This window comes from Osmerus mordax, chromosome 2 (genome assembly GCF_038355195.1).
Source record: "Osmerus mordax isolate fOsmMor3 chromosome 2, fOsmMor3.pri, whole genome shotgun sequence".
Classification (NCBI taxonomy): Eukaryota; Metazoa; Chordata; class Actinopteri; order Osmeriformes; family Osmeridae; genus Osmerus; species Osmerus mordax.
The window spans coordinates 1,013,567-1,041,310 of NC_090051.1; the positions used below are offsets into that span (position 1 = coordinate 1,013,567).

At 50.1% G+C, this 27,744-nt stretch overlaps 1 protein-coding gene across 1 annotated transcript in view; it reads right to left on the reverse strand.

The window, feature by feature from the left end:
• Window positions 1-33: 33 nt before the first annotated feature.
• The window catches only part of LOC136959460 (bromodomain adjacent to zinc finger domain protein 2B-like), a 39,304-nt gene continuing 11,593 nt past the window's right edge, over window positions 34-27,744 (reverse strand). The window contains exons 3-7 of the mRNA XM_067253794.1: window positions 6,754-6,957; window positions 3,008-3,190; window positions 872-1,024; window positions 293-459; window positions 34-228 (exon numbers count right to left, since the gene is read on the reverse strand). Of these exons, the coding sequence (XP_067109895.1) occupies window positions 34-228; window positions 293-459; window positions 872-1,024; window positions 3,008-3,190; window positions 6,754-6,955 (900 nt within the window). The 5' untranslated portion in view covers window positions 6,956-6,957. The remainder of the gene's footprint in view (window positions 229-292; window positions 460-871; window positions 1,025-3,007; window positions 3,191-6,753; window positions 6,958-27,744) is intronic.

Here is a 27,744-nt window from a genome sequence, read left to right on the forward strand (position 1 = left end):
AGGACGAAACGGAGGATCCTGATTCGCTGCCGCTCACACTGGACGTCTCCAAAGGTTTCTTGCGTTTCTACGAGGACGGAGATCAAACCTCACCAGGGCGTAACGACTCAGATACCACACGCTGCCCAGATACCACACGCTGCCCAGATACCACACGCTGCCCAGATACCACACGCTGCCCAGATACCACACGCTGCCCAGGGGCACAGACGTCTCTCTCCCAAAGCTCTGGGATGTTACAGCGTCCAGGAAGACCCGTGTACAGTACCCCTGCTGGTGTCACAACACCAACCTTGTCCTTTGTTTTGGGAGCGCTCGTGTCCTGTGCTTGGCCCAGGTCCGCCTCGCTGGTGCGGCCGTTGGCCCTGGAGCTCTCCGAGGCTGCCTTGGCTGAGAACAAGCTGTGGTTCCCCGACGAGCTTCCTGGGACCACACCACCGTTCAGCGCCCCGTTCAGTCCTGGCGTCACGGGAACACGCATCACACGGCACAACACACAGTTAACAACCAATCAGCTGGCGGGAAAGATGCTTCCAAATATATATAAATACACAGAACAAGGAGAGAGTCCAGGAAATGATGAGTTCTCAAAATGACTAAAGCTCTTAATAGGGGGAATCTCATTATGTTATCAAGAGGACTTTGTGGTTTAATGTATTCACGGTGAAACAGCCCACACCTGCTTACAAACTGATTTATGCATTTACATGTCTTGCCACAGCCTCTGGGGTCAATTAAACATATTAGATATTGTACTAGTGCCCGAGACGACATAACTCTATTTTATGGTAATGTCTGCATGCTGCTTTGAATGAGCTCCAGAGAACCAACACAGTCTGGAGGGGGGGAGGGAGGGGGGGGGGGGGGGTACCTTTGGCTGTGGCACGGCCGTTCTTGCTGGGGGTCCGCGACTGGTAGGGGCTGGAGGCGTGAGTGGGGAGGGGGGGCGCGAACAAGGGGGGCAGACCCAGGAGGGGGGGGAAGAAGGGCCCGTGGCCGTGAGCCTCTGAGGACCGCCACCAGTCTGGTCAAGAAGAACGAGAGGTAAAAGGAAAACCATAAGACCTGTTCTCTGACATCTGTCCCAACTGACTGTTTGCAGTTGGTGATATCCCCCCCTCCCTCCTGGTGACAGTGCACGCTTCTATACAGACCAGGTTCTGCAGGAGAAGCCTTTCATTTGCCTTTGAACCGAGATCTCCACAGATGACCGGTACATTCCAAGGACTGTGAATTCAGCCCTCTTTATTCCCTTCATTGTAAACATGTTGAGAATTGTAAATTCAAAGCAGACTGGTGAGCTCATCCTGCAGGACCCTTCCAGCCCTGCGGCCCTGAACGCTGCACGCTTCCCAGCTGCAACAACACAGCCTCCAAACACATCCCCCTCCAAACACATCCCCCTCCAAACACATCCCCCTCCAAACACATCCCCTTCCAAACACATCCCCCTCCAAACACATCCCCCTCCAAACACATCCCCTTCCAAACACATCCCCTTCCAAACACATCCCCCTCCAAACACATCCCCTTCCAAACACATCCCCCTCCAAACACATCCCCCTCCAAACACATCCCCTTCCAAACACATCCCCCTCCAAACACATCCCCTTCCAAACACATCCCCTTCCAAACACATCCCCTTCCAAACACATCCCCCTCCAAACACATCCCCTTCCAAACACATCCCCTTCCAAACACATCCCCCTCCAAACACATCCCCCTCCAAACACATCCCCCTCCAAACACATCCCCCTCCAAACACATCCCCTTCCAAACACATCCCCCTCCAAACACATCCCCCTCCAAACACATCCCCCTCCAAACACATCCCCCTCCAAACACATCCCCTTCCAAACACATCCCCTTCCAAACACATCCCCCTCCAAACACATCCCCCTCCAAACACATCCCCTTCCAAACACATCCCCTTCCAAACACATCCCCCTCCAAACACATCCCCTTCCAAACACATCCCCTTCCAAACACATCCCCTTCCAAACACATCCCCTTCCAAACACCTCCCCTTCCAAACACATCCCCTTCCAAACACATCCCCTTCCAAACACCTCCCCTTCCAAACACATCCCCTTCCAAACACATCCCCTTCCAAATACATCCCCTTCCAAACACATCCCCTTCTTCCAAACGCCAACTGCCATCCACACGACGTCTCCTGCTTCGGAGTCAATACGTTTGTTTGTCATTCTAATGACTCAAACTTTTCGGTGAAAAAGACACAGGTTTGACTTGTTTTCCTACATGGCAGACTCTTTCTGCTTCCTGTCACAACACACAGCCCTACATAAATGTGATAGTGTCCAATCTTGCTTTCCTTTGAAGGGTCAAGGTGGAGGATCCCCCGTCTATAAACGTCAATGTTGGAATGTTCCTAGCTGAACTGATGGACGGTACCATAAAGGTGATACATGCTTCAGCTATATATGTGAGCATCCGATGGCCTTACAGGGGGACTGAACAAATTGTATACCAACCGGGCTGCTAGAACAACAGGCACCTGCAAACCTCTGAAGCCAGTATAACAGGCAGGTCTGTGTCTAGGACCACGGTTCTATGGAAATGCAGCCTCTTTTTCCCCAGAAACCCCATTCCACACACCCAGAAAACAGCAAACTGGGACAACCGGTGAGTCATTTCTCCAGGAATAAATCACCATGGATGAAAAACATGACGCCTCTCCCTGCTCCCGTACCTGGGAACCCACCACCCTAACCCGTACCTAGGAACCCCCCCACCCTGACCCTAAGCCGTACCTGGGAACCCCCCCACCCTGACCCTAAGCCGTACCTGGGAACCCCCCACCCTGACCCTAAGCCGTACCTGCGAACCCCCCACCCTGACCCTGACCCGTACCTGGGAACCCCCCACCCTGACCCTAAGCCGTACCTGCGAACCCCCCCACCCTGACCCTAAGCCGTACCTGGGAACCCCCCACCCTGACCCTAAGCCGTACCTGGGAACCCCCCACCCTGACCCTAAGCCGTACCTGCGAACCCCCCCAGCTGGGAGTGGGCGGCCAGGGCGGCAGACATCCCCAGGCTCCCCAGGCCTCCAAACTCCGGCCGGCCCGAGGCCGTGGTGTACAGGCCGAACGCCGGGTGGTTGAAGGGAAAGGCACTAGAGACGGCCATGTTGAAATGCTGCTCCCCCATGGTCCGGAACAGTTGTCCTGGAGAGAACAAAGATGACTCATTGAAAACACGCAGACGGTTTAAGCAGCAGATACATAAACCATGTAGCTAAAATACCACAGTTAAATAATTCATCCTGTATGATGGTTAATGTTTCATACTGTGGTAAAGTGTCCTGGCGGATCTGTTTGGCATCTGTGGTTGGTTAGGGTTGTGTGCGTTATCACTAGAGATGTTACGGGGTGTAAAGGATAGAGACTCTGATTCTGCTTGATCTGTTCAAACATGCTTCAGCAAATAGGAGGCATAGTTGTGGGAGTCAGGGAATTCAGTCAGAGAGAGCTCATCATGCATGTTTTAGCATCAGGCTCGCTTGCTCATGTCTGAACGACAGGAGAAGCAGAGGCCTGGACTGCAGAGTCAGTATCGCCAGGGCGACACAGAGGACTCTGACCAGGGGTTACTGTAGAGACGCAATGCACAAGGCTATTGGCAAATACATTAATGTCATGTTCATTTCCTGTGTGGAAACTTCCTGTCGTGAACACATCTGAGCAGGGCTCCGAACTCCTAAGCGCAGGGTAGCACTTTCATGGCAGGCTAAAAGGGAGCAGAAATGGTAGGCCACTGCAGTACTAGACGGACAGGCCTGTACTAGACGGACAGACCTGTACTAGACGGACAGGCCTGTACTAGACGGACAGACCTGTACTAGACGGACAGGCCTGTACTAGACGAACAGGCCTGTACTAGACGGACATGCCTGTACTAGACGGACATGCCTGTACTAGACGGACAGGCCTGTACTAGACGGACAGGCCTGTACTAGACGGACAGGCCTGTACTAGACGAACAGGCCTGTACTAGACGGACATGCCTGTACTAGACGGACATGCCTGTACTAGACGGACAGACCTGTACAAGACGGACAGACCTGTACTAGACGGACAGGCCTGTACTAGACGGACAGGACTGTACTAGACGGACAGGCCTGTACTAGACGGACATGCCTGTACTAGACGGACATGCCTGTACTAGACGGACAGACCTGTACTAGACGGACAGACCTGTACTAGACGGACAGGCCTGTACTAGACGGACAGACCTGTACTAGACGGACAGACCTGTACTAGATGGACAGACCTGTACTAGACGGACAGACCTGTACTAGATGGACAGACCTGTACTAGACGGACAGACCTGTACTAGACAGACAGACCTGTACAAGACGGACAGACCTGTACTAGACAGACAGGCCTGTACTAGACGGACAGCACACAAGGCCGGGGTGTGGGTTGTGTAATGTGTTCCATTACAGCACCCTCCCCCACCCCCTTCCACCCTGCTCTATTCTTCTCTCTCTATTTATGTATTCTCCTTCAATCTATGCGTGTGTGTTTGCAGTGTGACATGAGGCTGTTGACTGCTCTGTGAAGCCCGTGTGAGGCCGGGAGCTCCTCCACAGAGCTGCTGCCCCCCTCCCGCCAATCAACCCCCACACCTCCACCTTGTATGTTAGGAGTATTCTGTAGCTGCACTGTAAGGGTGCAAGTATTTACTACATCGTAAATCATCAAAAGAAATTGCACTGCTGTTTACAATTCCATTAAGGTAATTCGGGTACAATGCATAGTCAATATTTTGGGGCGCTGTGCCTCGCAAATAAAGGTAGGTTAACAGTGAGAATGTCCAGAGATGAATCATGACTAACATTATGCTGTCACTGCAGGACATCAAAACACAACCAAAACCTCTGCTTTTGCTGTTTGATATAACACATTAAAAATACATTTTAGGATTTATACATTTTATTTCTGAAATTGAATTTTACAGTACAATGCATTTGATCTTGGTACTGGACATTAGCACAAACGGATGCAAATAAACGCAGAATTGTCCTACTGTCCCCTAAACACGGGAGAGTTTATGCTCATCCAATCTCAATCACAACGAGCTGAACATTCATAAATCCTCAGGGAGCAGCAGCAGTCAATACAAAAAAAAAGAAAATGGATTTCTAAAACCGTTCCTTTGGCACAGCGTTTTGGCCCTAGTGTGAGAAGCTGCAGTTTTCTGATGCTCTTAACCTTGTATCTTGTATAATGCGTTCTAAGGGGATTTGCAAACATCCCACATCCCTGTCAATTACAATCCATCAACATATACTTTTTAATTGCTTCCGTGACCTCATCGCAAAAAAGGAAGGTTATTACTGAACGGATAAATGCTACAATTTTTTTTTTTTTTTTTATCATTCATGTCACTCACACATAAAAAGATTGTGTGTTCGGATTTAAATCAGGCCAATCTTCTCTGCTCCACCATCCATCAGTAACGGATGAAGTCTTGAATCAAAAAGCTCTCAACAAATTCAAACTCAGTTGCTATCAATTCCATTATTAAATGTATTGAACAATCTGAGAAGTAGGACAAAAACCGAGAAAAGTCAAGAATTAATATTGTAAGTGTAGTTAGTAAGCTTATGAGTTTATGGAAGCTTGAATGTAATTCAATCACTCAGGATGGGGTGTTAACAGTTATATCTCTCTCCTCAGATTTACACAGGAGGGCTGGAGTCACTAAGCACAACTCAATTCTCTTTAGTCTCATTGAAGCAACGTGACTTCAGAGGTTCCACTATGCTTTCGCCATTTAATATAGTGCTCGGTCCAAAATAGCTTATCTGAAAAAATCTCAGAGCATGTTTGGAGTGAAGGGGAATGAAAATGTATAATGTATGAGGAAAAATCTCTCATGGCTTCTTCATTGTAACAGCAGGACAAAAAATACACACTATTTCTTTGGCATTTCTTATCATGAAAGAGGAGCACAAAAAAGAAAGAGAGAAAAAAAAACAATCACAGTTTGGAAATTTGCATGTTATTTTCTGGTCAGGGTAATCTGACAGCTCCTGCATCAGTGCTGCTCACTGCATAATAGCTTTGACCACAATTAGGATGGGGAGAAAAGCCAGGATGTAGGCTTGTGCACGCTCTTGCTGGGAGCAGCTGACACGTTAGATCTCACCGGCTAAACTGGAGCTAAAGGTTGTCAACACACATCCGCCAGGGTGCACATCTACCAAACACGCTTTTAATTGTTGCCGTTCATTAATACAACAGCCTTTTGATTCCTGCCCTAAACTGTCAGAACAGTGTGAGACTGGATAGGAAAGGGTGTTTCCTGCACGCATAACGATACACGCTCGTAATTAACACTCGAGAGAGCTCTTCCCAAAATATTTTGAGAATGACAAAATATAAGGAAAATGAAAAGGTGGATAAAGCATAGAAATAATTAGGGTTATGGTTTATGGCTAAATCACATTACTAAAACCCTCGCATAATGTGATGTCATATACTGACAGTACATCGGAAACCCCGATTTAATTTTCAATGATTTAACTCTGCTTTGTTGGTGTGAGTGTGTTTGTGTGTGTGCGCGTGGGTGTGAGCATGTGTGTCAGCGTGCATGTGTGTGTGTGTGTATGTGTGTGTTTGCGTGTGTATGTGTGTGTTTGTATGTGTGTGCGTGGGTGGGTGCAAGCATGCGTGCGTGCGTGTTTGTGTGTGTGAGTGTGTCAGAGGAAGCGGGTACATACCACAGGTGGTGAGAGTGGAGGCCAGGCTGGCAGGGCTGGGGGCTGTGCTGCACTTAGAGGAGGGGGTCTGGGCTGAGGCTGGGGCCGGGGCGGAGGCCGGGGCAGGGGCCGGGGAGGAGCTGGCTGAGGACACCGTGGAGGAGGCCATGTGCAGGGAGGACGAGGCTGTCGACGGGGAGGCGAGCCGCTCTGCAGACTCCATATCTGTCAAACACAATCCAGTCAGCACGCTTCCACACGCAGGAGGAGGAGGGAGGAGGAGGAGGAGCGCTCCCTCCACACACCCCACTGAGACTCTCTCCCTGTTACATGTGAAGGACGCTCCACCGTCTCTGTGCTGAGGCAAGGCCACTGGCCGGGCCACCTCCAGACACACTCTAGCTAGCCGGCTCTGCTACACCGGCTCTGCTACACCGGCTCTGCTACACCGGCTCTGCGCTGACATGGACCCCAGTAGTTCTGCCCACCACCCAGATCAGGACCCACCCGGGCTCTTTAGAAGAAGCCTTTCATCACCGCTGGATCTTCTGGATCCTTCCATTACGGATATCATCCTGAAATTCCCCCCCGAGCCCCCCAACCTTCCAAACTGGGCTTTACAGTTTGGTGTTTGTATCATTACACATAAACAATTCCTCCATGTCCCTGGCGCCTGTCCTCTGCTGCAGGAGGGGGCTAGCTGATTAAATCTGCCAGACAAAGCTACCCTCTGAATATCAAGTGTTGTTCCTGGCCAGGAACAACACTGATGCCACGTAAACGACACACAGGCTGCAGCCGTGAAGGAAGGCCCTGCCTTCTCCTGCAGAGTGGGGGACAGTCTCAGTGTGTGTGCGTAGGGGAGAGATAGCCTCGGTGTGTGTGTGTGTAGGGGAGAGATAGCCTCGGTGTGTGTGTGTGTAGGGGAGAGATAGCCTCGGTGTGTGTGTGTGTGTGTGTAGGGGAGAGATAGCCTCGGTGTGTGTGTGTGTAGGGGAGAGATAGCCTCGGTGTGTGTGTGTGTGTAGGGGAGAGATAGCCTCGGTGTGTGTGTGTGTGTGTGTGTGTGTGTGTGTGTGTGTGTGTAGGGGAGAGATAGCCTCGGTGTGTGTGTGTGTGTCATAATCACAATCACACACTACTCAAAGAACATCCTTGACACAAGAGCCTAGTCTTCATAACAACACTACTGATTTTTCATTCCTGAAGGGTAACAAATCATATACATATATATAAAAGGTATCTCAATGAATTATGTTATGCACATGCACACATTTTGTGGGTTTGGATAAAAGCACGCACCGAATGAATCAGATTTAAATGTAAACACGTAAATACTACACTTTCTACAGCGTATTTTAAGAGTCCAAATTAGATGTATAGAAGCTACATGAAATGTGAGGGGTTATTCTGGTGATCATGCAGCACCACTAACCCGCAGAGACACAGACAGGCTGTAAAGGAACTGAACCGTAGGATTGAGAATAAGAAGAAGCGTGACTAACAAATTATAAACACATTTTATCTTTTCCTCAATGTCTGCCCACTTCTTCATTCTGCTGAGATGTTGCAGACATGATTTCCTCTTGGGTAATTCTTTCTCTGTAGCAAAAGCAAACGGCCAGTTGTCTCGGGGGTTCTCTGTCTTGAGGAATAACGAGAGAACAGGTGTTTCCTTAAACAATCCCACAAACTGATTACTGACTGACAGTCCATTGGACAACATTGAAAGCGAAAAGGCCATTGCAATCCGACTAACACGCAGTGGCAGAGATGATAATTGCTGAAATAATAGAGCATTTTTTCCGCATTCTAAAAAGCCAATCCCGATGTAATGATGAGAGATTAAAACGGGTTTAGCAGCAGAATTAGCTTGATGTTATAGGTAATTAAGCCTATGGCTCAGTGGTGGTTTTCCTGGTGCTATAGAACCACCATGAGTGTCTACATTAATTTGACTTGGGCTGTGTGTGTGTGTGTGCGCAGGTGTGTTAGTGCCCACACGGTCGACTATACATACACACACCCACACACACAGACACACATACACACACCCACACACACAGACACACACACACACACACACACACACACACACACACACACACACACACACACACACACACACACACAGCAGGCTGTTGGTCCCAGGGAGAAAGCCATGTTTGCTAATGGTCCAGGGATGATTTATAGAAATGGATGAGGCTGAATCAGAATCACATCTACAGACAGGACTGTACACACACTGCCGCTCCCGCCCGGCAGCCTTCAGGGACTGGACACACACAAGGGTCACACACATCCCTGTATTCTTAATGAACATGTGAGTAAAACCTGCACACCCCACTAAACACCAGTGACTGCTTCAATGGCAGAGGAGCAGGAGCAGGTTAGCTGTGAAAACATCACGTCTATGATGCCTGTAATTGTGGACTGTGCGCGCGTGTGTTAAAAAAAGCCTTCTAGTGTAGTTTGGAGTGTGTGTGTGTGTGTTTAAGGAAACCTTCTAGTGTTGTTTGATGTGTGAGGGTGTGTGTGTGTGTGTGTTTAAGAAAGTGTTCTAGTGCTGTTTATATGTGAGTGTGTGTGAGAGCCTTCTTAACCACCACCCTGGTAACAGATGGCTGATGCCAACAGTGATAATCCCACAACAGAGTCATCAGCATGGATCAGCAGGATTCAGACTGCGGACACAATGTCTTCTCAGCTAATGGAAGGAGCAGAGCGTAGAGGAAGGAGGCAGCGCAGAGTGCCTTGACCCCATTCAATGTCAGAGGCGCCTCATGGCTCACCGGCCACACTGCTGCTGCTCTGCACTGGCTGGCCTGTCTCTCTGGCAGTCCAGATCTCTGTTACAGCCTCACACACACACACACACACACACACACACACACACACACACACACACACACACACATCAAACAACACTAGAAGGCTTCCTTAAACACACACACACACCTTCTCACTCACACATTCAAATATGCCATTCACACACATATAGTCATTTAGCAGACGCTCTTACACACATACAGTATATACGCTAGTGTGCTTTACACACACACTAGCGCACACACACACCTTCTCGCTCACAGCGTATGCAATACACACACATATATACACCCACATACAATACACACTTACACAGGCTACACAAACACTAATAATAACAACATACAGTAAGTGCATGAATACTCTCCACCTGTCTATAAATACAGCAAATGATAACTGTGGATGTAATGACGGCGTCTGGTCCTGATGTTCTAATGGTTGTGTGTGTAGCCTGGTGTGAGTCACTTTGTGGAGGACTGGTGCCTGGAGCCTGGGGCCTGAGGCCTGGAGCTTGGAGCCTGGGGCTTGGAGCCTGGGGCCTGAGGCCTGGAGCTTGGAGCCTGGGGCTTGGAGCCTGGGGCCTGAGGCCGGGAGCTTGGAGCCTGGAGCTTGGAGCCTGGAGCCTGAGATGAGCCCTGAGTGTGAGGCTCCTACCAGACCAGCTCCTCACACAGGACACCAGGTCAGCTCACCACCACACACCCCTCCCCCCCATGTCTCAGCAACATGTTGGAGGCCTGTTGCAACCACACCTTAAGGGTTGGGTAGCGGCTCAGTGGTGGAGCGTTTCACTGCAGATAAAGAGGTTGCCGGTTTGAATCCCCCCTGTACGTCGCGTTGGATAAAAACTTCTACGAACAAACACGTCACATTAGAATGTTGCTCAAATGTAGATTTGGTATAATTGCATAACTACATTTTGGAGTTGCCCGAAAATGTGTAGGGAGAGCCAGTCAGGCCTGCACCTCCACTGACCTGCTCCCCCCCACCTGCGAGCCCGAGGAGAACCCATGTTCCCCCTCCCTCCTGGGGGACAGATGAGGCCCTGGGCGGCCCTGGTTGGTGTGGTGGTGGATGAGGGCCATGCCGTCACCAGGTGAGGGGGAAATGCCATCATGCTGTGTGTCATTCACGAAACATCGACTTCACATAGTCAGATCCCTCCGAAAGGATGGTCACACAACAAACTGGTCTGTTTCTCCCGTCTGGACCTCTGGTCTGAGAGGAGCCCAGGGTATGGAGGGAGGATGTGCCTCTAACAGCCCCGCCCCCATGTGCTGTGGCAGATGGCTGCACAGTGCAGCCTCACATGGGCAGGATCCCTCAGCCTCTCCCAGCCCAGTCTCCACCACAGGGGGGGTCCCCTCCCTGCCTCGCCGGGACACACATCCAGCCCTGAATACTGCACTGATCCTGCAGCACACACACACACACACATCTCACAAACACACAGACAGACACATACTCTCACACACGCCTTGCACACACACACACACACGACATTGCACGCACACACACACACACATGCCGCACACACACCTCCCAGATTAGCGTTCCACAGCCAGAGACGGTGTAGTAGCAGGCATGCAGGGTATCACTCCTCTGACCTAGTAAACAAGGGCACACATCTCACACTCTCTCCCAGGTCTGTTCATAATACGGGGATAATACTCCATTCTTCCTGTTCTTAACAATGACCCACAAAACACAAAAGGCTGGCTTTCTGTCCTCATCATTCCGCGGGGAGCATACATCTTCTAAGAGGACCTTCACGCCAAAAAAGTAATTTCTAGTCGCATCGACTGCCGAGACAAGTATCGAATGCGGGCGTGAATGAGGGAGAGGGCGGGGGAGGGGTAGTTTGTGAGGCAAATGAACTCTGATGAATGATGTGGAAGTTCAGTATGACAAATGTTTGGAGAAACACATTTGTCCTTCACAGCGCAGCGTTAGCGCGGCTGAGGCAGGCGAGAGGAGAGGCGGCGAGCGCCAATCATTTCCATCAGGAGGGAAGCAGGGGCGGAACGGCAGGAGCTGGAACCCCACATGCTCCATCCAGACTGACATCCATCACACACACATCCGCAGGGCTGGAACCGCCCATGACCCGTCAACAGGAGGCATTAGCCATCAAATATGTAGCCCTGTACGTTCCTAATTAGACACAAAGAGAAGTAAAGGAGGGAGGGAGACAAGGAGATAGAAAGAGAAATACAGATCAAAAGAGAGGGGGGGGGAAAGAGGCAGATATGTTGAGAGAAATAGAGAGAGGGGGAGAAAAAAGGAAAGAGAGAGGCAGGAATAGGAAAATGGAAAGAGCGGGGGAGGTAGAAAAAGCAGTACTAGCCACTTCATTCATCCCTCAGTCTAATCCTCTGTTCTACGAGACCAACTCCCTACTGTGGTCTGAGTCTAGGCTACCCTGGTCTGAGTCTAGGCTACCCTGGTCTGAGTCTAGGCTACACTGGTCTGAGTCTAGGCTACCCTGGTCTGAGTCTAGGCTACCCTGGTCTGAGTCTAGGCTACCCTGGTCTGAGTCTAGGCTACACTGGTCTGAGTCTAGGCTACACTGGTCTGAGTCTAGGCTACCCTGGTCTGAGTCTAGGCTACCCTGGTCTGAGTCTAGGCTACCCTGGTCTGAGTCTAGGCTACCCTGGTCTGAGTCTAGGCTACCCTGGTCTGAGTCTAGGCTACCCTGGTCTGAGTCTAGGCTACCCTGGTCTGAGTCTAGGCTACCCTGGTCTGAGTCTAGGCTACACTGGTCTGAGTCTAGGCTACACTGGTCTGAGTCTAGGCTACACTGAGGCTAATGTCTGTCTTATTACATCTGTATGCCGTCATGAATACCCCTGGCAGTAGATACGGGCCTATAGCTGGAGACCTCCAGCACAACAGATGCTGTTTAGGTGCATATACAGCCAGCCCTAATGAGCCTTTCCAGGAAGGAGAGAGGAGAGGCGAGGAGATGGCATGGCAGGCCTATGCTTGTTAGAGATAATCACACTGTGTTATTACTTTACATTACACAAATTCCCATCTTAGGCCTCTTGTTTACTCCTGAATCATTTGCGCGACTCTTCCTCTCCCAGAGGCAGCATCTCAGCGATGCCACTGATAAGGAAGAAATGAGGAAATAAGTGTGTAAATGAGGGCCGCGCCACGTCCGTGTCAACATCCACGCTCTGGTTGTGATCACGGGAAGGAAACACAGGCGCGTTGTGTCACATCGAATGAAACCAACGGACGAGTCTGACACTGAAAAGGGAGGAGCTGCAGACAGACTGCCACCGCAGCGCCACACCACCTCTACCTGCTCACACAACTCTGAGCATACTAGCATGTCAGATTCTGAACGTTTGTGTGTGTGTGTGAGTGTGTGTGCGTGGGAGTGTGTGTGAGAGAGTGAGAGAGACAAAAAGAGAGAGACAAAGAGTGAGAGAAAGAGACAGTAGCAGAACAGAGGGAGAGAGAGTGGGACATGCGAGGGGAGGGGAAACAGAAGAAGGGAGACCTCCATCAGCGATCTGATTGGAGGTTCTTTCACTCATGATATGCATAATGCAGATGACACGCATGTGAGAGGCAAGACAAAAAAAAAAGAGAAACGGCAATTGCTTTCAGCCTGGAACAATGAGAGTCTCCGACGCCTGAGCGTGGCCAGCCTGACACTCTGTTGTCATCTGAGAGGCTGGAGAAGCTACAGAGGACATGCGTCTAATGCTATGAAAACCAGCGTGCATTTTGTTATCCAAAAATTCCTTTGGCTAGCTTTTAAAAATATATTTAAAACAAGTTATAATTTACTAAAAGACAACCACACAAGGTCACTCTCAAAAACATATTTTCTTGGAACGTAAAACTCTAAAGCCTTTGATGAAAAATGTAACTTCTAAGGCTGTTGTGATGATAGGAAATATTTCAACACCCCAGTAATACAATCATACAGTAGCAGTACTCCAGACAGACATTTAGCCCACACAAAAGGGTCTGTTTACCTCGTCTAAAATTCACACTTTTCTTCTCTTAAAAAAGAAAACATATTTTCAAGTTCCCACCAAGTGTTAATGTAGGTGATAAAAATGCAGCTCTTCCAAGCAAAACATAATTTGCATAGCTTTAACTCGCAACTTCAATTATCCACACAAAGCAAGGTGTTAATGCAGTTGGACTATGACTCAAAAACCAGGCTGGGATTCAGAAACACATTCACCATTTAGGCTCCTCAGTCTAATATGATGGGGGGATGGTGTATATTTGCATGTAAACAGGAGAACCAGCCTGAATATAAATAGAATGCAATCACCTGACAGGAGACAGAGCTACAAATTAAACATGAGACCAAGCCGCCGGTGCAAAGGTTATCTGTCATTCTCCACCGCTAAATAAAACCAGTCAGGCCCAAGGGCATTCTCTATCTGCTTTCATTCCACTGTAGCACACACAAGACATCTTCATTGGCAATTTCTCATTAGGGAAACTATTGGAGAGATAACCAACATAAAAGACTTAACTTTTTTTTCCTCAGAAAGTTGCACAACCTGTGATAAAGGAAACTCAATTATTCCCACTCATCAGTTGATGAGTACACACAGTAGTCTAGTTCAGGATTCTTTTCAATCGTATGATGGGCCAACTTGCTGTGTCTTGGTCATAAAGACAGTTGGTGAAGTCCTTTCTCCAGAAGTCATTAGCTGTACAGTAGTAACAATGGTGCTGTCTGTCATGAGGAAACCCAAAGTCCAAGATCCTGAGCAAAGAAAGATAGTACTGTGCAGTTCACCAGGCTAGCAACACCACAGACTTGTGTAGGCTAGTTCACCAGGCTAGCAACACCACAGGCCTGTGTAGGCTAGTTCACCAGGCTAGCAACACCACAGGCCTGTGTAGGCTATAGTTCACCAGGCTAGCAACACCACAGGCCTGTGTAGGCTAGTTTTAGGCTAGTTCACCAGGCTAGCAACACCACAGGCCTGTGTAGGCTAGTTCACCAAGCTAGCAACACCACAGGCCTGTGTAGGCTATAGTTCACCAAGCTAGCAACACCACAGGCATGTGTAGGCTAGTTCACCAAGCTAGCAACACCACAGGCCTGTGTAGGCTAGTTCACCAAGCTATCAACACCACAGGCCTGTGTAGGCTAGTTCACCAAGCTAGCAACACCACAGGCCTGTGTAGGCTAGTTCACCAGGCTAGCAACACCACAGGCCTGTGTAGGCTAGTTCACCAAGCTAGCAACACCACAGGCCTGTGTAGGCTAGTTCACCAAGCTAGCAACACCACAGGCCTGTGTAGGCTAGTTCACCAAGCTAGCAACACCACAGGCCTGTGTAGGCTAGTTCACCAGGCTAGCAACACCACAGGCCTGTGTAGGCTAGTTCACCAGGCTAGCAACACCACAGGCCTGTGTAGGCTAGTTCACCAGGCTAGCAACACCACAGGCCTGTGTAGGCTATAGTTCACCAAGCTAGCAACACCACAGGCCTGTGTAGGCTAGTTCACCAAGCTAGCAACACCACAGGCCTGTGTAGGCTAGTTCACCAGGCTAGCAACACCACAGGCCTGTGTAGGCTAGTTCACCAGGCTAGCAACACCACAGGCCTGTGTAGGCTAGTTCACCAAGCTAGCAACACCACAGGCCTGTGTAGGCTAGTTCACCAAGCTAGCAACACCACAGGCCTGTGTAGGCTAGTTCACCAAGCTAGCAACACCACAGGCCTGTGTAGGCTAGTTCACCAGGCTAGCAACACCACAGGCCTGTGTAGGCTAGTTCACCAGGCTAGCAACACCACAGGCCTGTGTAGGCTAGTTCACCAGGCTAGCAACACCACAGGCCTGTGTAGGCTATAGTTCACCAAGCTAGCAACACCACAGGCCTGTGTAGGCTAGTTCACCAAGCTAGCAACACCACAGGCCTGTGTAGGCTAGTTCACCAGGCTAGCAACACCACAGGCCTGTGTAGGCTAGTTCACCAGGCTAGCAACACCACAGGCCTGTGTAGGCTAGTTCACCAGGCTAGCAACACCACAGGCCTGTGTAGGCTAGTTTTAGGCTAGTTCACCAGGCTAGCAACACCACAGGCCTGTGTAGGCTAGTTCACCAAGCTAGCAACACCACAGGCCTGTGTAGGCTAGTTTTAGACTAGTTCACCAGGCTAGCAACACCAGTAAGGCTGAAGGCTCCTGTCTGTGTTTAGGGCAGGACAGCTCCACATCAATGACCTTCACGCATTATATGACCAGCTAAACAACAACATGTCTGCTTGCTATTTATGTGGAGGGAAGGAGCAGAGCTTTCATCCTGGTTGTGCTTCACCACAGTGTTGGGGTTGGCATACAAGGCGTGCAGGATCAAGGTGAGCATCAGTATGATGTGTCTGTCAGGCTTGCAGACGGAAGTCCATCTCTCCTCTCAGAGGATAAATCACACGACAGCAGCAACACTGAGAGTGGAGCTGCTCTGCAGCCGGATGGAGCAATAAACATCCACCACATCCCTGACAGAGCGTACCTCACACATCGGGAGAGGAGGAAGAAGACGAGCGGGGGGACACAGGAGAAGAGGAGGCAGAGGAGGAGGAAGACAAGAGGGGGGACACAGGAGAAGAGGAGGCGGAGGAGGAGGAGGAAGACGAGAGGGGGGACACAGGAGAAGAGGAGGAGGAGGAGGAAGACGAGAGGGGGGACACAGGAGAAGAGGAGGCGGAGGAAGACGAGAGGGGGGACACAGGAGAAGAGGAGGCGGAGGAGGAGGAGGAAGACGAGAGGGGGGACACAGGAGAAGAGGAGGCGGAGGAGGAGGAGAGGGGGGACACAGGAGAAGAGGAGGCGGAGGAGGAGGAGGAAGGGGAGAATGAGGATAGTGGAGACCAAAAAAATAAAATAAAAAATAACCCCACACTCAATCACTTAAGTGCTACATTTACCCAAGTTCACTTCAGCGCTGGAGTGTGTAAATCTGGCCTTGGCACCTGGCTGCCACAGGGAGGTTTGAACAGCCTGATATTAGAGGCAAAATAACATCAAGTGTTGCAAAGTGCTTTAGATAGAAGTGAGGGGACTGAATAAACTGTTCTGCCTTTGAAAAAGGGCCCAGGCTACAAAGCCCATCATGCATTCTCACACAACAGGAGCACATGTATTCACTTGCAGATCTGCATCAACACTCTACAGGAAATATACACTGGCTGCTCCTACACTAACCCCCGTGCTACAAAGGGTGCGGGAAAAAAACATGGAATTAAACATCCATGAACTGAAACCTCAGTCTCACAAGTAGAGAGGCCCTGGACCTTCCAGAGTGGCCCCAGCATGGTTACAAAAACACGGGTCAGCCCTGGACAACCAGGGTCCAGCCAGCCCTCCTGGGACATTGTTACAGCTCCACAGGGAGGGAGTCTGAAAGGAGCTGAGGCCTGATTCACAAGCCACACAAAGCACACCTTAAATACCCTACCCTGTCCTTTATTTATTTGTATTGTGTGTGTGAATCTGAGGTGGGGTTTCTGAAGTTAATGTGTTGTGGGCGCCTGGCCTGGGAGTGTGTCAGGGGCAGAGAGAGAGGGCCGAGCCAGACTGGCGGGAGGCTGACAAGAGAGAGAGGATCTCCGCGGGCAGCAGAGGAGTTTAGCCACATGGCCCCTGCATGCACACAAAGGACAGCGTGGAGCCGGTGGCTGGTCCCAGCACACGACCACCCCCCACCCGCCTGCTCAGCCTTGCCTGCTCAGCTGCAGCACACTGACTGACTGCCATTCAACTCCATCTGTCAATCAAACACTGGCCCGCCCCCACATTACTATCAACGCATGCTGAAGAATGTGCGCACAATTGGCACGCACGCACACACACACGTCAGTGTGAAGACACAGCATACTAAACATATGTGAAGCCCACACACACACACACAAAGACATTTTTTTTAAATTAAGGCAAAAAACATTAAATTAAACATTTTTTTTATTTTTATACTCTAAATATATGTGTATTTTTGGTTGTGATTTTCAGGGATGTGTAATGCGCGCTCCCCTCCCTCCCAGCCCACAGGAGGAGAAGGCCCTCCTTCCTGGGAGGAAGTCAGACATGTCACTGGGGGCAATCACGCTCTCTGGCAGCAGCTGCTGGCGTTACCAGACTCACCTTTAAAGATACTATCACCCCTGATTAGCATCATCTAATCAATGCTGTGAATTGACTTCTAATTAACATGAGCACACCTCCCCTATACGGACCCTGAAGACACAGAGAACCACTACAGTTGTGACCAGAACAACACAACACAAAACAAGGAAACTAAATCGAATGGTTTTCAGCAGGCGCCAGCCCTACAGCTCAGCCTGCACGTTGAATCACCCACAACACTATCAGTCCAGCCAGTCTCTCCATCACCATCTTGACTAGAAACAAAGATGGCGACGTACGCTGTGTAGTACCAATTACACCACAGCACAGGATTTCATTTCAACCAATGTGTTCAACAAATGGCATTCAAGTCTCGCGGTTTGAAGAATCCTTTTTGCATCAGGTTCTGGAGGTGTTTTTCAAGTGTGCAGAAACACAGCAATTATCTCTGAGCATATAACCTAGTATAACCTTAAACTAAACACTGCTCCTTAATGTGGCAAATCTGCATAATAATCAAGAGGAGACAGACTCTAGAGAAATGTTTACATCAACAGCAACGGGGAAAAATACCTTGCACAGGATTTTTGTAATTCCTGCATGGATAGAGAACTGCCTTAAAGAATACACAGTCAGATTTGAGGGCTTGATTAAAATATTTAACAAAATGCAAACCCTTGCAAAACAACTGTGAAGGTCACTGTGCAGAATCCTTTCAGAAGCGTTCTAAAAGATGAAGCCAAACACAAGTGGAATGGTCTCGTCCACACAATCACAGCAGCATATAAAGCTGACATTAATCACACCAGCTCGGCTCCACTGAGTTGTACTAATAAGTGTAAAATTACAGCAACAACGTAAGATGGATAAACGGCTGGATGGTGTCTGATATTTCAATACTAAAACTGCACATTTCCTGTTTGAAGAGGGTCACACATTTGTTAGGAGTGAGGCCGTCTCATTACAAGAACACACTGCCAGACTCCTCCTCACCAAGACCTGGGCCGAGCTGCTAAACACAACAGAGGTTACGCAAGAGGGTGACTATTAGAAGAAGAAAAAAGGCTTTGATGTTTTTTTTGTTCATTTCAGGGGAATTCAATTATCAAGTAACATGTGCCCTATGATGTTTTTGGGCAAAAGTCACACAATGAAGCAATTTGTATTCAGCTGTGATGAATAAAATGGAGTGTCTCACATTTGGCCTAATTTCTACTTTGTATGAGTGCCACTTAAAACCAGAGCCCAGGTTATCCCAGGGGTAGCCCAGAGCTAAGTGTAAATGACAATTTAGAATCCATGAACACATTCTGAACATCCACAGTCTTTCACAGCAAGCTGGCACCACTTTTAAGAGAAAACATAAAAGAGTTGGTATTTTTAACCGGTGGTAATCCCGACTGTTTACAATCCTCATCTCTATGTACAGTTCTGACTATTCTCCTCAGTTGTTGCAGGCCAACCACAGGCATAGGCAGGCTGACATATGATCTGAGTTGCTAAGGACACTAGCCACTACAGAGAGGTCACTATCGGTCACAGGTCTGTATGAGGTTGAAACACACAGACACACTACCTTACATTTACATTTAGTCATTTAGCAGACACTCTTATCCAGAGCAACTTACAGTAAGTATAGGGACATTCCCCCCGAGGCAAGTAGGGTGAAGTGCCTTGCCCAAGGACACAACGTCAGTTTGCATGACCGGGAATCGAACTGGCAACCTTCGGATTACTAGCCCGACTCCCTCACCGCTCAGCCAACTGACTCCCTGCAGTACTACATGTACTACATGCAGTACTGAGGTGAACATACTGTGTCCTACATCACAGAGCACACATTTCTAAAGGAGAACATTTTTTAACACATGAATCATGACACAATAAGGCAATTAGGTGCTAAAATATGAGAGAACAGCAACTAGCTCTTCTAAATAAACAGTAAAGGGCCATTTAAAGAGAGTTCTGAGTCTATAATTAGTTCAACAGAGCTTGTTATCAAGTCTGTACAGTCAAAGCAGCGTTCTTCTGTATGTCAGGAAGGACAGGCTGTGGCCCACACCTTTCACCAACACCCCTCACACATGCGTCACGTCAAAGGGGAAAAAGGAGGCACTCCAAAATCTAAACCGCACTCCTCCATTATCTGATCCCATGGATCGCATTAGTCTCTGCTGCAGAGCCAATGACTGCAGCCCGGTCTGAGCCGAGACCCGCTTAGCCAGTAAATGAAAGGTTATCAGAGACGGTGGTGTCACAAGCCTGTGTAGAACAGTATTGTTATGTGTACAATGGGTACTGTTCTCGTTCTGTGCTTGTTTAACTGTGCACACAGGTAGAACTCAAATGACATTTGTGGGGGTTATTAAATGAAATAGGCCTTATTGTTTTTGTCCCAAAAATGTAATTAAATGAAAAAATCTCCTCTAGAGGATGAAACCGAAGACAGAAGATTTGAGGCGAGGGGGGAAGGGAACAGAGAGGGATGAATTTATTATTGCTCAAAAACACCTGAAATTCATCTGAGATTTAACAGTGAGCGCATGGCATGTGCAGCTGTGGCTTACACGGCGACAGTACTCAGGGCTGAGAGTCACTGGGGAGACTCATCAGGCTATTTTTATTTTGATGAATGTGTGAAGAAAATAAGTAATTTCCTGTCTGCCTCTGAGCCATCTTCTAAAAAGAAGCCTCTCTCTTCCAAATGAACATTTCCATCATGCCGCTTTGGTCTTTCCTGTGTGTCTTTGTCTCTGCCAGGTCTAAATGGGGCGCGTGACGCCCGTGACCACTCAACAGCCTGAGCGGGATACACATGGACATGCTAATAGAAGAACATTTCCCAGATATGAATGATTGCTGCACACCAGCCTGTTGTGGGCACCACATCTAAAATCCCTACTTGTAAGAGAAACTTTTCATTTATCAAAAGCTGTCGCTATCTACATTTACATTTACATTTAGTCATAGGCGACTTACAGTAAGTACAGGGACATTCCCCCCCGAGGCAAGTAGGGTGAAGTGCCTTGCCCAAGGACACACGTCATTTGGCACGGCCAGGAATCGAACTGGCAACATTCAGATTACTATCCCGATTCCCTAACCGCTCAGCCACCTGACTCCCATATCTGAAGCAGAACATGCTGTGTGTCCACACATGGGGACAGTATGGAACCTGTTCTGAGCTATGGTGGTGGCACAGGGCTTAGACACCTGACTTGGACTCAAATGCAAGTTGACTGTCTGTGGGAGCGGTAGAGACCAGTAGAGACCAGTATAGACCAGTAGAGACCAGTAGAGACCAGTAGAGACCAGTAGAGACCAGTAGAGACCAGTAGAGACCAGTAGAGACTAGTAGAGAGACCAGGGTGAGGATCCTCCACCAACACTGTTCAGGGCTCCGAGCATCTCCAGTCCACGTCAACAGCCAGTCTGAAGCTTTCCCAGGTTGGGGCTGTGAAGTGATCTGGGATTCCTGAAGTACTCACACAGACAGACACACACACACGTGCACACACACGTGCACACACAGACGTGCACACACAGACGTGCACACACACACACTCCTGATGGCTCCCTGTGATGTCAGATGCAGAGGTAGTGGAAGGCTGTGCTCATCTGCACTGTGCTCATCTGCACTGTGCTCATCTGCACTGTGCTCATCTGCACTGTGCTCATCTGCACTGTGCTCATCTGCACTGTGCTCATCTGCACTGTGCTCATCTGCATGCAGGAACAGTGAGGTTCCACTGTCACCTGTGACCACAGGACCCTGGGAACCCTGTCATAGCACCTCACAGTGCCTTCTCTCACACACACACTCTGCGCCAATCCTCTCCTCGCCAAACACTCTGTCTTGCTAAGGAAACTAGGTAACACCCTGTTCTATCCTGTTACGAATGGCCTATCTAATTATAAATAATTTGTGATGTGCCATAAAATAATATTAGCAATATCAGTGCCATGTCAGGCATATTTGGCAGTGCATTTTCATGTTGGCTAGTAAAGGTATTCCTAACATCTGTGGGTCTGGCCTTTAAGCAGTCTTTTCTCTGCTGTTGTTGTCATAGCAGGTGCAGGTGTAGGAAGATAGTGTGAAACAGAGCGCCTCGCGCACACACAGCCTCGCTAATGGAAAGAAAAGAAGAAAAAAAATATTGAGCTGCACACAGCTCTCGTTACCACGGCACCTCAGTGGGCCGAGGGGCCGCCTGGATGAGGCTGGCCTCTCGAAGCTGTGTGCAGCCGTGCCTGAAACCAGGGAGGACAGATGCCTGGCATGGTACCCTGGCCTCACCCTCCATCCAGACCCACAGAAACACCATCCACTCCCTCTGAACAATCACAATCTTTAACAGGCTAGAGGACAGCAGAGCCCTGGCTGAGCAGAGAGGCCCCCTCTCCTGTTGGGCCCCACAGCTAGTCCAGCCAGCCTTGCACCAGGCCCCATAGCTAGTCCAGCCAGCCTTGCACCAGGCCCCAGAGCTAGTCCAGCCAGCCTTGCACCAGGCCCCAGAGCTAGTCCAGCCAGCCTTGCACCAGGCCCCAGAGCTAGTCCAGCCAGCCTTGCACCAGGCCCCAGAGCTAGTCCAGCCAGCCTTGCACCAGGCCCCAGAGCTAGTCCAGCCAGCCTTGCAACAGGCCCCAGAGCTAGTCCAGCCAGCCTTGCACCAGGCCCCAGAGCTAGTCCAGCCAGCCTTGCACCAGGCCTTTACAGTCAAGGCGTTTGACGAGGGGGAGCCACCACAGTGAACTCTCTCTGGTTCACAGTGTGGGTAAAGCCTCCACACACCATCCATTTCACGAGACGGCTGTTGTGGAGCGAGACAGAGCTGCTTCTCCAGCGAGCCCCGCCGAGCATTTGTAAATGGGGCCGTAAACGCGTGGGTCGGGATGGCTGGCAGGTTCATCTCTCCGTAAAAGCAGAGAGCTGTACCACAGCAGAGACCCAGGGCACACACCGCCCAAGAACACACACTCTGCCTTCGGACGCTCAGGAAGGCCTTCAGCTTTCCCACACATTTAGCAATTTATTTATGTGTGTGTCTATAAATTATATACACCCACACACGTCTTTAATATAATACACACTTTGAAACATATACATAATATGCCTGGCTAAATTAGACCTTAACGCCACTCTACAAATTACACAACATCTGGACTGAATGACAATTGTTGGAATTGCATTAATTGTTTGCATGAAGAGCAGGGAAGCATAGCTTCCTTTTTAACTGAAGGATGCCATCAAAATCCAAACATTTCCTCCTGAATATTCAGGGCATGTGAATACAATATTCATTTTGCTGCAGGAGAACAGTCGATGCATAACAATGAGACGGGCTAATGAAATCAACCATCAAGCTGAAATGCATCCATATTAAAACCAGGGTCTCGGTGTCATTCGCTTTTTGCATCGTTTGTTCTTTTCCTCATTTCTTTCCTCTGACCTTTCAATATTTCTCTCCTACCTTGAATCTGATCTCAGCCAAGAATGATGATTGCATTCCCTTGCTTTATTCTGGGCATGTTTCCTCTCTCTGCATCAACGTACACTTACAGTTTCTGACTACATTACCATTATTATTATTATTTGCACAAAGAATACACTAGGCCTACATACCCGTCAGTTTAAACTGAAACATTATGAGCCACTTTAGGAGTCTGATTATCTGAAATACACACAGACAAGCAGCATTAGCGTGATTAGAATTCTGGAACAAATGTGCAGAGAGAACTTCCTTCATTTGCAACTAGATGTCTAACTAAGTCATTAGAGGTAATCCATTACAAATGTTGTTTAACGATGAGGCAGGTTTTGTCAAATCAATTATCCTAATAGTTAAACAAAAGACAAATATATCGAAGCTACTCACAAACCCTGCATCTCCAGTGCTTGGCAAGGGAGAACATGCATGCTTACGTTTCATTTTCTTGCAAACACTTGTGAAATTCACATGTGGATTTAGTCGAGAGCAGAGCAAATAGCAAATCCCTTAGCTTGTTCATGTGAGATTGAGGTATATGTCATGCTGTTTGCACTCTGTTGGACTGAAGGTAACAATATTTTGCATTAGAGCAGAGGTGTGCAGAAACTCCTTCATTTCAAGGGCTGAAGAAAATTATTTTGGTCAAATAAAAAGTGTCAGAAAAGCCTACCCCACAAGACTCTCAGAGTGGAAACTCTCAGAAGTGACAGCATAAGGACAATAAAAGGAGCACATAAAAATAAAAACATAAAAATGGCCTGATCCTTTATCACAGATCTCCTAGCAATGATTATAAACATGACAACGCTTTTTCCCTATTTTTCTTCTCATCATGTAGTCATGACTACGCAAACAACAGCTTCCGGCCTCCACCTACTAACTTCCACCCAAAAAATTGACATTTTAATCCTTTTCCACATCCCTAGTAAACAGTGGTGCTGGGATAATTGATCAAAGAGCGCGAGGGATGTGTGTGAGAGAAGGAAGGTCAGCGCCCGACCGCTGAGCTGCAGGGGGAGAACAGAACAGTGCAGAAGCTCCCTGGCTGCTATTTCTCTTCCCTGACAAAGACTCCATCTGCCACCGAGCCATTTGCAGCCTCCGAGTCAGAATATCAATGATTTCCGACCATTCTGCAAGTCTGCGTTCACCTTGGTCTCACCTCCATAGCCTGTCTGAGCGCTGACAGTACAGATCTTCTCTCTGTAGGCACCGCAGGCTGCCAGCTCATCCAGCCCTCATCCAGCCCTCATCCAGCTAAGTGGCATTTATGCAGCCCCTGGACGAAGAGCATTTTATTAGCATTGATATTATTTGAACCCTTTCAGATGCGTATACCAGCAGGCCCGCAAGGTTTCCACATTTTTTAAATTCACACTCAAATAATGATAAGAGGCAAATAGGAATTGGAAACATGGAGGGTTTAAATCAGACTGACAGAACAGGGGAAGAGGGGGAATCTGGACAGCGAGTCATTTCTGGGCCCTCTGCGTGTTATAGGATTTTCATTTAGCAGAGCACCGTGTCTGTTGTGCATTGTGTGATGAAGTCAGTCTCTGTGTGTGTGTGTGTGTGTGTGTGTGTGTGTGTGTGTGTGTGTGTGTGTGTGTGTGTGTCTCTGCTGGTGAAGTCTCAATGCCAGCAGTAAAGTGGGATGGCAGGCAGCTGGCCATAACAACTCTGAAAGATACTAAAGAAAATTTAATTTTCCTGCTCACCATCTGCACACCCCACTACAGAGAACCCCTTATGGGCCTGCCCTCCTCCCTGAACACAGCCCTCCTCCCTGAACACAGCCCTCCTCCCTGAACACAGCCCTCCTCCCTGAACACAGCCCTCCTCCCTGAACACAGCCCTCCTCCCTGAACACAGCCCTCATCCCTGAACACAGCCCTCATCCCTGAACACAGCCCACATCCCTGAACACAGCCCTCCTCCCTGAACACAGCCCTCCTCCCTGAACACAGCCCTCCTCCCTGAACACAGCCCTCCTCCCTGAACACAGCCCTCCTCCCTGAACACAGCCCTCCTCCCTGAACACAGCCCTCCTCCCTGAACACAGCCCTCCTCCTGAACACAGCCCTCCTCCCTGAACACAGCCCTCCTCCCTGAACACAGCCCTCCTCCTGAACACAGCCCTCCTCCTGAACACAGCCCTCCTCCCTGAACACAGCCCTCCTCCCTGAACACAGCCCTCCTCCCTGAACACAGCCCTCCTCCTGAACACAGCCCTCCTCCCTGAACACAGCCCTCCTCCCTGAACACAGCCCTCCTCCCTGAACACAGCCCTCCTCCTGAACACAGCCCTCCTCCTGAACACAGCCCTCCTCCTGAACACAGCCCTCCTCCCTGAACACAGCCCTCCCCTGTGGACCTTGCCAGGGCTGTCCTAAGGCCCGCCCCGCTCAGACCTCTGACCCCTGAAGGGGAAGCGTCTTGATTAGTTCTACTTTATTGACAACAAATTAGCGTGTGTGGTGCAGCTGGCTGGAGCCCATCCCTCAGGTTTAAATCCCGGGGCATAATTACTCCCTGTAGGTTCCCAGTTCCACCTTGAAGCTGCCCCAAGAACAGAGGTTCTCAAGACCAGGGGGGAACCACACTCTAATCTAATCATGGTACAGAAGGGGCTGTGGAAATCCCCCACCCTTTAAGTGTCTAGCATGAGTCTATCCTACTACGACTGGCTGAGTTTAATGTGGGCGTTAGGGAGGGGTTCTGGAGGCATGGTCGCTCTAAAGAGGGTGGTTGTGGGGGGGCACCGGGGGGGGGGGGGGGGGCGTGGGGGCGGTTTCGGGGGGAGGCAGCGCCCCTGCCGTCTGAATGTTGTGCCCCTCATCCTGTCAGAGGGCTTTAACAGAGGGGTCACGGGGATCTGCTGGTGAGACAGCACTTATGAGGGACCCAGTGTGACCCCCCTCCTCGCCCTCCACTCCACCCCGAGGCCCATCCTTGTGAACCACAGTCCCCCTGGCCCTCACCCTCCACCCCGGGGCCCATCCTTGTGAACCACAGTCCCCCTGGCCCTCGCCCTCCACCCCGAGGCCCATCCTTGTGAACCACAGTCCCCCTGGCCCTCGCCCTCCACCCCGGGGCCCATCCTTGTGAACCACAGTCCCCCTGGCCCTCGCCCTCCACCCCGGGGCCCATCCTTGTGAACCACAGTCCCCCTGGCCCTCGCCCTCCACCCCGAGGCCCATCCTTGTGAACCACAGTCCCCCTGGCCCTCGCCCTCCACCCCGAGGCCCATCCTTGTGAACCACAGTCCCCCTGGCCCCTCGCCCTCCACCCCGAGGCCCATCCTTGTGAACCACAGTCCCCCTGGCCCTCGCCCTCCACCCCGAGGCCCATCCTTGTGAACCACAGTCCCCCTGGCCCTCGCCCTCCACCCCGAGGCCCATCCTTGTGAACCACAGTCCCCCTGGCCCTCGCCCTCCACCCCGAGGCCCATCCTTGTGAACCACAGTCCCCCTGGCCCTCGCCCTCCACCCCGAGGCCCATCCTTGTGAACCACAGTCCCCCTGGCCCTCGCCCTCCACCCCGAGGCCCATCCTTGTGAACCACAGTCCCCCTGGCCCTCGCCCTCCACCCCGAGGCCCATCCTTGTGAACCACAGTCCCCCTGGCCCTCGCCCTCCACCCCGAGGCCCATCCTTGTGAACCACAGTCCCCCTGGCCCTCGCCCTCCACCCCGAGGCCCATCCTTGTGAACCACAGTCCCCCTGGCCCTCGCCCTCCACCCCGAGGCCCATCCTTGTGAACCACAGTCCCCCTGGCCCTGGCTTCTCCACACATCCTCCTCACGCTGTCCCTCTCAACACTGCTCCTCCTGCTCCATGCTCCTATTCAACGCACCTTAGCCTGACATCTCCACACCGTGACTTCTCTCTCCCCCCCTCTCTGTCTCTCCCCCCCTCTCTGTCTCTCCCCCCCTCTCTGTCTCTCCCCCCCTCTCTGTCTCTCCCCCCCTCTCTGTCTCTCACCCCCTCTCTGTCTCTCACCCCCTCTCTGTCTCTCCCCCCCTCTCTGTCTCTCACCCCCTCTCTGTCTCTCACCCCCTCTCTGTCTCTCACCCCCTCTCTGTCTCTCACCCCCTCTCCTTATGCAGATGAATGGCTTGCTGCAGATGACCTACAATCACTTGGCAAATTGAGGCGCGACCGTGAAACCACTGAATCATGGCGCATGCTTCATTAAGGTGCATTATTTCTCTCTATATTTGCCCTTCAGAAGAGACATAAATAATCCTTTCTGTCTGTGCACAAATTAGCAGTGAGGCGTGCTCTGGAGAGGGGGAGGTGTACACACAGTCACACACGACACAGTTGACACATCGGAGCTGGATTTCATGAGGTGGACACAGTGGATGTGTGTAAACACACAATGCTGAAGAAGTAGGCAGATGTCATGGGGCAGATGTCATGGGGCAGATGTCATGGGGCAGATGTCATGGGGCAGATGTCATGGGGCGACTCGTCTACCTGCTCTGTCACGGAGGGGGGGTGAGAGAGAGAGTGAGAGAGAAAGGGGGGGGGTGTATATTGTGTGTTGACCACAGTTGTTGACAATTAGCGCGTT